A 10,971-nucleotide genomic window follows, 5' to 3' on the forward strand; every position below is an offset into this window, starting at 1 on the left:
TGCATTCTCCTGCGTGCTTTTTCAGACTCGTGTGTGTGTGTGTGTGTGTGTGTGTGTGTGTGTGTGTTCTTCCCAGTATCTGCATTTGTGTCTCTGGAAAGCCATGTGTGTGTACTTGTGTCTGAGTGTGTTTTCTGGTCTTTCGGCTTCTCTAATCTGTTTTGGTTCTGTGTGGTCAGCTGGACACAAAGCCAATTACCTTTTAAAGGGCAAATCTGAGCCAAATGAGCCGCACTGAGCTACAGAGGTAACAGACTTAATAAAGCACTCTGTCTGCATCAGCGACTCTCTCACAGGATCACACACAGTCCTGAGTCTTCATTGAGACGCACAGGCGCAGAATAAAAAAACAAAAACAAAACAAAAACAAAAAAAAGAACCCAGCTACATCTCTGGAGAACATGCATGGTCATGTCTGCCTGGAATCTCAGTCACTGCTTGCACACGCAGCAGAATACCAATCAGTCAGAGCTGATATCTGACTAACAACGACCAGGCAAAGAAAAAAAAACCCCAGCGATTATTGACTAACTAACATTTGCATGTTACTGTAGTTTCCAGACAGCTAGAGTGCCCTCTAGCGGCTGTCAGTGTAAAAAAATAACAAATATGTAAATTATCAGTGGTACAGCAGTAGCAGATACTGGTACACAAGTCTAGAGTGCCCTCTAGTGGCTGTCAGTGTGAAAATAACAAAAGTGAAATTATATATATATTATTTTTTATAAGTACGTCGCAAAACCAGCCAAAGGCTGAAAAAAAGTACATCTTATGGTCGATGCTGTATCATGAAATAAATATTGTGATATTTGAGTGTATTGGTATTTTCTCACACCCCTAATTATTATTATTGTTATATTTTTCTTTTTTTTTACACTGTATCAGTTTACGACAGAGGGTTATTTTTGTGCACGAGCTCCATGACTAACATTTAACCTAGTTCAGTGCAGAAGCAGGAAGACGAACACAAAAAGATCACATGCTTTAACAGGAAGAAAGAACTCCTGACAACCTTTAACATAAAAAACAAAACAACAAGTGAACCTGTGTGTCTTCTGTACAAACACATCCTGGGATATTGTTCAAACAAAAGGCAACGGACCATTTGACATGTCCAACATTGCATCAGCAAAGACAAAAAAAAAAAAAAGTTGCAGCAGAGTACTTTATGATTTAGTATGAACCAACAGCAGCAGCGTCAGCAGTGGGACAGGCTGATGTTAAAAGACTCTCTATCTGTGGAATAGAAAGAACAAATATTGACTGACTTCCGGCACCAGTACGTCCTCACCTGAAGGTGTGTTACTTGTCACCGTGTTGTGAAGTGTAGTACATGTAACATTGCACCATTTCCCTCTAATCAGGTCTGGTTTTGCCTGTTGTGAAATATATCCTTGCACGTCACATCAGACTTGGAACACTGACTTTTATAAACAGCGTGGCTGATGGACAGGGCTGAACCATACACAGTAGAAGAACTCACGTGTTCTGTTTCAACAAAGCTGTGAGTCACAGTGCAGGCTGGGAGATGCAGGCTGCTGCACAACTTTGGAGCAGCGGGAGCCTGCAGCAGTTGTTAATGAAAATCACAATCCGCAGCCAAGAAAATAATTGCTTCCAGGAGTCACATGGCAACATTCCTTTGTTTTTGGAGCAGTGACATGTGGGAAAAATGTGAACGCGGCTCAGCGAGATATCACAGTCAGACATTTGGTTCGTCAACTGTTCGTCAGTGTACGGTTGTCGGTGCCACACCGCAAGATGGTGTTTTTGTGACAGGAGCTTGTCTCTCTGTGACCTTATTAACTGACTGACTCAGCTAAGAAATACCAGACTTTAAACAAGTCAAATAAGAAAGTCATGTTTGAGTGGGCCATGCCCTAAAAACCAAACTTCTTTACTCACCCAGGTCAAGGTCGTCACTGGGATCGTGCAGTAGGATTTTCTCCATGCATTTTTCATGTTCCCGTTTGATGATACAGTGCTCGGACTCCGAGGCCACCTGCAGGAGATGCACAGACACAGACAAATATTAATAATATTAATAAGACATTATATACAGGACTTAATGAGTGAGAGCTCTATGGAGTTAAGAACAGACTGAACAACGAACGACTTGTCTTTATCTTACCCTCAGCTCAGTTCTACTGTTAAACCAACTGTGGTAATTTGTCACTCAAACCCCACCATTCTTCCTGTTTGTCTGCTATTGTCTTTTCTCAACATCCTCATTCCAGAATCTCCGTTCCGTACATGTCCTTCCCTCTCGGACTTCGGCCTTGCTGTCCCTCTGTTGGGCTCATGTTTAAACTGTAGTTCCCTGGTTGTATCTGGTCTTCATTTAACAAATCGTAAAATGTGAAAACATTTGTAATTTCGTGACAAAACCAGACCGTGACAAACTATGACAGTGTCTCCGACCCAGCCGGAGCAGTAAACACAGTAAATAACCGCCATTGTCTGCGCCTCAGCTGCAGTCAGAGTTACTTGCTTTTGACACAGTGAGTTCATATCAGTTCCCTCATATGAATTCAAGCAGCTGTAAAGATGTCCTCAGATTTACTTCCCTTTGTGGAGGGGGGGCTGGGGGGGGGGGGGTTTTAACATATGCACATTAAACCTTATGGCTCTCAACAGAGCTCCCTGCCTTTAGATGATATTACTACATCTCCAGACGATAATCGGAAAACATCCCGCCACACACTAACGGCTAAACAAATTATACGGACGATGAAAACAAGACACTGACGATCTTTTCCAATCACATGTGTGTGTGTGTGTGTGTGTCTAGAGTTGTACGTGTCGTGGTTCTTCAGATCATGTTCTCCAACGATGTTTCTGATATTAGTTGATGGAATCAAAACAAAGAAAGACTCCGTGTTTGTGCAGAGTTTCTACGTTGCTAAGCAGCAGGCGTAACCGTCGAAAAGTTCATACACATCGTAGGTGCTGCACAGAAAAAAAAAAACAATAATTGGAGGCTGATGACTAACAAGTCTGACAGGAACACACACACACACACACACACACCTGTATGATTTGAGCTTCATTCACCTGCATATATAGACCTCTCGGAGCTTCACCCAGCCATGAACCAAACCATTCCATTTTCCTCTCAGGCCATTTTGAAAAATAACATGAAGTCAATAAACAGAGTGAAGCTGGTTTCACACCTGATCTGAGCAGGAGCTGAAAATACATATATTTTTTAATCTTGGCTGTTGAAAATTGATTCTAAAAACCATTTAAACGTATGCTGATTTAAAATGCTGTTCAGCATCAGATTATCACACGTCAGTTTGGTCTGAGTCAGTTAAAAAACAATACTTTTCTACATTATTAGACAAACTAATGATTCCTGAAGGTTGATTTTACCTTCAACAAATACATTATAATGTGAATTATACTTACAGACTTTTTTACCAGGTTGAAATTAAAATGGAGTTTAAAATTCTTTGTATGTTTTAGAGAATTAACCACAAAAATGTATTATTTTACAGACAAATGTAGGTATGATTGATCCTTAAAGTATGAATTTTAAAATTCTAAGTATGTTTATAGTTATCAACTACTTCATTATCAGCACTGAGATTTGCTGTTTTCATGCATAACATCAACAAACATCCTTCCCTATTTTTTTTTATTATGTGATTAAGGTCACACTGAAGCTGTAGTGATGATATTAAAAAAAAGTTTTCTGTCTTATCTTGATGACGACCCAGAAGTCAATGGTGTTTTCAGCTGTAGTAGAAGCAGCATGTTGCAGCTATGCACAGGTTTCCTATTTACACCAAGACAGGAAAAAACTCATACTGTTCTCAAACATGTACCAGATCTCACCTCTGTCCCATCATCACGTATTTGTTGATGTCATGGATGATGGAACACCAGTGAAAGAACCTGTTTTAAATTTCCATGTACTGGATGTTTTCACTCACCACAAACTGTTGTTCCTGGTGCGTATTGGTTATTGACCAAAATACAGTTCTGCCTCTGGAGAATCCTGCGTTTCGAGGCCTGGGGGTCTCCACAGACATCAGCATCTTCAAACACCTGCCTGCTGCCCGTCAACACCTTTCTGCTGTCATTTTCATTTTGCCACAGAACTTCAACAAGTCCCTGTCTGTATAAGCCTTACTCACAGTCGTAGCGTTTTACAGCTTAATTATTTCCGTCTGCATGAACTCAGGTGTTTTCACATATTTTCTACGATGTTGCACCAGTTTGCATTTGAATTCTGCAGAAAGACAATAATCTGATTGCATCATGTTTGAGGAAAAAGACTTGATCACTAAGATATTTTTCTCCTCTCCTCTGCTCTATTCCTTTCTTCCCTCTCCTTCCCTTTTCTCTTTCCTTTTCCTCACCCTTTCCCCTCATCCCCTCTTCCCTTTTTATCAGATTTCCATCCAGAAAATCTGTCCATTTCCAAACCCCAGACTCTCCGACCCCCACAGGCCATATTCCAGGACCAGATAAATCAGTGGCTCCACAGCACTGCAGAGCACAGATAATAAAACTCCCATTTCTTGTTGCAGACCACTGCTCCCCCCTCACCCACGCCTCCCCAAACACACACACAAACAGACCTGGGCAACACACAACGGCCACATCACAGCAGACAGATCTGCCACATCAGCTGCTGAAGGTCAGCTGGCCACTGCAATAAGGAAGACGTCAGACGGACGAACGCTGCATATGTCAGGGCGGCAGCGGTGAAATAAAGGTTAGAGCAGGAGTGTGTGTGTGTGTGTGAGGGACGGGGGGTTTGTCACACTGGTGATTTAAAAAAAACAGTTCAGTCTCTTTGTATAAGAGGAACCTGGTTTACAGAGGTGACAGACGTCTGTGGTGATGTTGGGTTTGTCACCAGAAAAAATATAAACACGGACACACACACTCTCTTTCTCTCTCTCTATTTAACTTTCTCTCCCTCATACATACACACACCCTCACACAGTCCTTGTCCACATCCTCCTTCTGACAACTCACTTCTCCTTTTCAGTACAGACAGCAGCAGCAGAGCAGATGGACAGCCAGCTCTCTGGTCAGTACTGCCATCTGTTATTGTCTTTCCATCCGGCCAGTGGCCTCCACACAGGGCTGTTTCAGGAACTGTTGCGTGCACTGATGCTGCATTTACACATCATCCATCCATCATCCATCCATCCATCCATCCAGTAACTGTCACAAGCCACAGACACCTGCCCACCTCAGAGTGTGTGTTCTACCTCACCAGCAGGAGGCCAGTAAAGAGACGGGGGAACAGCACTCTCACCCTCATGGAAGGATATATATATATATATATATATATATATATGCATTCCTCTGAGCTCATTTAAATCCAACCCACACACGCAGCGCAAATATATGCACACGCAGCCACTCACCAGGGGCAGCAGAAAGATTGCAGTCAGCAGGTAGCCCCTCATTTGTCTCCAGTGAAGAGCTCGCATCAAGACGCCTCTGTGGTCTACGTCTCTCCGTCTCTCTCTCTCTCTCTCTCGCCCTTTATCACTCCCCGCGCGAATGTGCCGGTGTCTGTGTGTTCACGGCGATGCACCAAAATTGGTCCCTTCGGCGTTGCCACACTTGAGCATCAAGGGCACTGAAATACAAAACAAACGGGAGAGAAATCAGTGGAGAAATCTGCAGGAAAAGAAAACAAACAAACAAACACATTATGTTGTTTCTACCTCAGAGGAGTGAGAAGGGGAGAGAGGAAGAGAGAGGGAGAGAGAGAGGGAGAAAAGGTGAGTTACTGAGTCTCTGTGTCAACCAAGACATTTAACTAGTCAATTGGTTCTTATGCAAAAATTCATCAAAGTCAGGTAATGCGATTGATTCTTTGGCTTTTTATATATATATATATATATATTAAATATATATATATTACCTATAGTAGTGCACAGTACATCTCTGTATCACTGGTATTCTAATAGCCCATGGTAACACACACTGGTCGTTACGCTAATGAAGAATGCTAACAACTAGTAATCGATGGTGAAAATGTTGCAGCTACGTCTCCTCTATATTAATGATATATAATATCTCTATATGAATTTTGGAGAAATCTGCCTTAAAATAAATAAAGAGCAGGAAATGATCGTCAGGTCGTCACAGTGTCACAGCAGTAGAACTGTAGAACAGGGTTCTCCAGTCCAGTTCTACTCTCAGTTCACCATCAGAAGTATTTGTAATCATGGAAACGTGGAGTTAACCTTCTCAGTTAGTTTAGAGGTTAATGGATATGAATTGAATAAAAGGTTATTTAACCTTGACCTTGAGGTCATTCCTAGGCTAAAATAATTTTTACTTTTATTTCTATTTGTAAATAAGGTTTATTGGTGCTAAATTTCCAAAAAGAGGATATTTTCGGTATTGATTTGGGCTGAAATAATTCTAAAACTGTATGACATGATTGACTGATGGTTTAAACTCATTTTAATCCTTCCTCAAAATCCTACAGCAGTTACTAAGTCATTTACAATAAACTTCACTAATTAAAATCTGTTTTTTCTCTATAATCAAATTTGACAACATTTTCATTTAATTCCCTTTTTAAACTGTTTTTTGCACTAAGAATGAAAGGCTTGAAAAATAAAAGATGAGGACAAAACGACGTCTTCTAAATTGTTTTCAGGTGTTGTAGGACCTACTGTTCGTCTTTTTGATGGAACCACAGGACTTTTTCTGTCAAAGGGAAATGAACGATAACAAAGACACAGCTCTGACGATCTTAAGCTGTTCATTTTAACAGCTTTTCACAAACACTCTTTGTGTTCTGAATAATATCTGGAAAACATTACACACACACACGAAGAAAACAAATCCTGCAGCAGCTCTGACTCATCTGCTTCAAACAAAATCAATATTCAACAGAAATCTTTATAAAATGGCAGCCTAGGCTTGATTTATGAAACACATTCGCACAAACAACATACATAAAGACAAATATAATGAATGTGTGTCAATTATATGTGTATATTTCCTTCGTAGACATTGGAAGAAGAGGCCCTACATGCCATTCAACTCATCTGTTCAGCTCCCAGAACACACAACCATTCACTGCCAACAGAACTGTAGCACCAGAAGCATCAGTTCACGTACATGCATGTGCACACACACACACACACACACACACTCCCTCTGCTAATTCATGCACACACAAATTGACAAATTCTGCTCCGTGTCCCTTCCCTCCAGGACTAAATCCAATTACATCTCCAGGACGATCAACCAACAGGACAGACTGTGCTCAGAGGGAAAAATCCAGAGATTTAGGAAGAGAAAACACCAGTGAAGCAACACTGACACCAAACTACTGTAAGCACAGAGACGAGGCAGGAACAGGCAGGTCCCAATGTCTGTTGTCCGTTTGCGTAATTGAGGGGATGCGTTGAAGGAGGAGACGTTTGTCTGCTCAGCACCGGGCCGCTGTGAGCGGTGAAGCAATTCGAAACGTTCTTAATTCCTGCAGAAAACGCTGACCAAAGACGTTCGGCCTCCGACAGAAGGGCTGAGAGGGAAAAACATATCCAACCAAAATGTGCATATATGTGCATATATGTCTACAGCAGCTCAGTACTGTATAAACCCTGGCCAAGGAGATCCTGGAGACCAAACCTGGTCCTGGTCCTGGTCTGGATGATGAATACGAATTATTGAAACTTCTCGTTCAGATGTGATGTGTTTATAATTTAGTAGTTGTACTAATGACACGGGTCTGGTGATGAACCATGTTTGGACCTAGGATGTCTATTGAGACCCCTGGAGGTCCATGAAGGTACTGCAGGGGAGCTATGAAATACAGTATTTTATTGATTACACCACAGTGATGTTTTCAACGTGATTAAAGCTGTGTAAAAAAATACATTATACAAACATATAATATATATTAATATTCTTCTTTATTTTCTATTTATTTATTATATTTGTTTTAATTTTGGGGTCCTGGTCTAATCAACTGAAAATCATTTAGACAGGGACATATCAGTAAACTTGGGTATGACAAAACTAATTAGTTCATGGTCTTGTAAGAACCAAGATCAGTTCTGGTGGGGACCAATCCTGGTCCTGTTGAGGCAGAACTTGACTCATGAGTCTTTGGTCACATTATAGGAGATAAGGTCATGTTAAGGTGGAACACAAAACATAATTAACTACAATATAATAAGAATAAACAAGTGTGAACTTGTGTTCCTGGCATTTCTATAGTCACAGAGAGAGAGGGTTGGAGAGAAGGGGGAAAACATTACACCACCTCCAATGATTCATCGGCATTGTTTCAATCGCTGCATTTATCATTTATTCCCACTTTAATTCCACCACAGTTTGATTGAACGGGTTTCTAACAACAACAACCCAAATGTCATGTCTTAGTTGTTCCATGTCTGTCTTTGCATAAAAAAGAAACCGTTCCTATTCCAGGACTAACACTTCCATCTCTGTGTTATCCCTCCTTTGTAAATACATAACGCTGGTGACAATACAGAAAATTTAATATACACAGTTTTTCTTGTTAGACATTAAAAGGGAATGAATCAATCAAAATTCCATCCCATCTTCCCGTTTATCCCTGCCTTAAGGGCGCTTGATTCCTCATCCCATACGGATGACCTTCGCTTTGCGCATGGAAAACAAAGCAAGCGGACGCTCGCCTGTGGATTTGAACCCCTCACCCAGACACTCGTCACCCATTCCAACACAAATAAAAAGATAAACAAATGCAAGCTTCAAGCCCCATCAGGCACCGGAGGGTTCTGCCTCCCACCACAAACCTCAACACCGGGGTAACAGCGCGCAGCAGGCGTGAAGACAGCAGTGCAAAGGAACTTACCGATGTGTGGCGGTTGGAGGCGAATGAAGACGAAGTCGTCGATGTTCACAGATCCCGAACAGGAGAATTGTTCTGGAGACTTTCTGATTTTACACCTCGAATCTTCTGTTCTGCAGCGACAGGTACGGTTTACTGCTGCTGCTGCTGCTGTTGCTGCTGCTGCTGCAGGGCGACTCACTCACTCACTGCGTTTGCTGCTGCAGCACGAGGAGGTGCAGGAGCAGGGGGAGGAGGAGGAGGAGGAGACGTGTCAGTTCCTCCAGGATTTGCACCTTTTCAGACACAGGGAGCAACACATAGTGACAGAAGTTCAGTGTCGACACAGTCAAACGTGCAGGTCTAGGAATTTAAAACCATAATAATGGAAAGAAAACAATGCATGTGTGGGAACAGTGTGTGTTTAAGGAGGGAACAGTTCCTCAGACTCACCAGGAGGCGCAGGGTTCGACGCCCCGCAGCGCGTACCCGAGCTGCGTGTGATTCATAATCAGAGAAGAAGAACATTTGTTCACAGAGAAATCCATCAGTTCTGTTGATCTGCAGCTTCAACAACCACCGAGGTTCATCACCGGCTGGGTCTGCACCGCCGCCTCCACGGTGAAGGACAGGAGATCGATGGAAACTCTGGTTTAATCAGTTATCCACTAAAAATAAAACACAATCATAATATTAACGTTTAAAGTGTTTCAAGTGTCTGTCAGTACCACGACTTGGTCGAACAAAGCCTGACAAATCCTTTGGCAGCCAACCATTCACACTCACATTCACACATGATGTCAATTTAGACTCAACCTCAACCAGGTCCAAGAAAATGAGAAAAAGTTGAAACTGTTTTCGTCCATTTAAATAAATCATTTTGAAACAGTAGTAAAGGATGTAGACACACGGAAGTCTAGTTGCCTAATATTGATTTTTAAGTATTTTTCAGAAAAGGTCAAAGGTTAAAACTTAAGAAGATAGTGTAACAGGACCCTCTCTTTTTAAAAAAAAAAAAAGCCACAAAAATGTGTGAAAAAACTAAAAAAAACTAAAATATTCACATATTCATCCTACCACATTCACTGTCACTGCTGGCAACTCAGTTCACCTGCAGCACAGAGGTCCACTGTCAAAGCATGGCCTGGGGGCTTCACTGAGCTGAAGGACACAAAATGGACAAAAATGGACACAAAAAAGTGTTAAAAAAAAAAAAATTCTGGAGTAAATCCTAGTTAAGAACATCTGACCAAAGAGTGGTTTGAGGTAAAACAAATGACTACGACTAGTCATGATGTCATAGTTGTTAGGACTCACCATGACGGACATGATGATTGGTTCTGACCTGGTCTTGACCTTTGCTCCACTACAGGATGAATCTGTCACTCACTATTGTTAAACAGCATCACTATTAAACCCTCTGAGTCTTGACCACCGAATTCTTTTTTCTCTTTTCAACCTACTCTAAAACTGCCACTTCAAAAATGTCACACGGCTGAATGAAACTCTAAGGAGTAAAATGATAACATTTTCCCTGGACAAAGACAGGATGACAAAAATGACCCAGAGGATGAAACAGTGATGTAAAACACACACAACAACAATCCCTGGAGTTTTGCTCTTGATTATCACAGATATTTTTCTACGCTTCGTTCCCGGAAACCATTGGTCATCTATTTATAAATGTATGACTAATACTAATTCATTGGTATTCCATTATTTTAACTTAAATCACATTTGCTCAGTACAGACTTTTATTTATTTTTGCATGAGGTGGAGGTTTATACGCAAGGGCATTAATTTCTAAATCCATTTGTGCCTCCTCGCTCCACATTTTCCATCGGTGGCCGTCGTGTGCCGAGTGTTTTGAGTGCAGTGTGACACCGAGGTGATTGATCACCCAGCTGGGGCCTTTTAATGGCACAGCCATAAATCAGTGAGCCGTAGAAAGTATTAAACCTGGCCATTTTCTGGATAATCCTTAAGAAAAAAAAAAAAAAACAAGGACCAGGAAAGGACACAGGATACTGCTCTTTTTTAAAAAAAATCAAAATGTTGTAAAAGTGGAGTAGAAATGAGGATGACTGAGGCTATTTCCCAGAACATCTTCCTCTTATCACTCAAGGACAAAGGAGTAAGAACACCACGGCGTCTGA

General features: G+C 41.4%; 1 protein-coding gene across 6 annotated transcripts in view; it reads right to left on the reverse strand.

The window, feature by feature from the left end:
* adcyap1r1a (adenylate cyclase activating polypeptide 1a (pituitary) receptor type I) overlaps nt 1-9,670 on the reverse strand; it is a 19,932-nt gene extending 10,262 nt beyond the window's left edge. Inside the window, exons 1-4 of one of the 6 annotated variants that reach the window (XM_025052380.1) lie at nt 9,269-9,670; nt 8,840-9,111; nt 5,391-5,608; nt 1,906-2,002 (exon numbers count right to left, since the gene is read on the reverse strand). In XM_025052380.1, coding sequence (XP_024908148.1) covers nt 1,906-2,002; nt 5,391-5,456 — 163 coding nt within the window. In that variant the 5' untranslated portion in view covers nt 5,457-5,608; nt 8,840-9,111; nt 9,269-9,670. The other 5 variants (XM_017042530.2, XM_017042531.2, XM_008334475.3 and 2 more) reach the window with 5 other exon arrangements.
* Between the last annotated feature and the right edge of the window lie 1,301 nt (nt 9,671-10,971).

This window comes from Cynoglossus semilaevis, chromosome 20, assembly GCF_000523025.1.
Source record: "Cynoglossus semilaevis isolate Cse_v1.0 chromosome 20, Cse_v1.0, whole genome shotgun sequence".
Lineage (NCBI taxonomy): Eukaryota > Metazoa > Chordata > Actinopteri > Pleuronectiformes > Cynoglossidae > Cynoglossus > Cynoglossus semilaevis.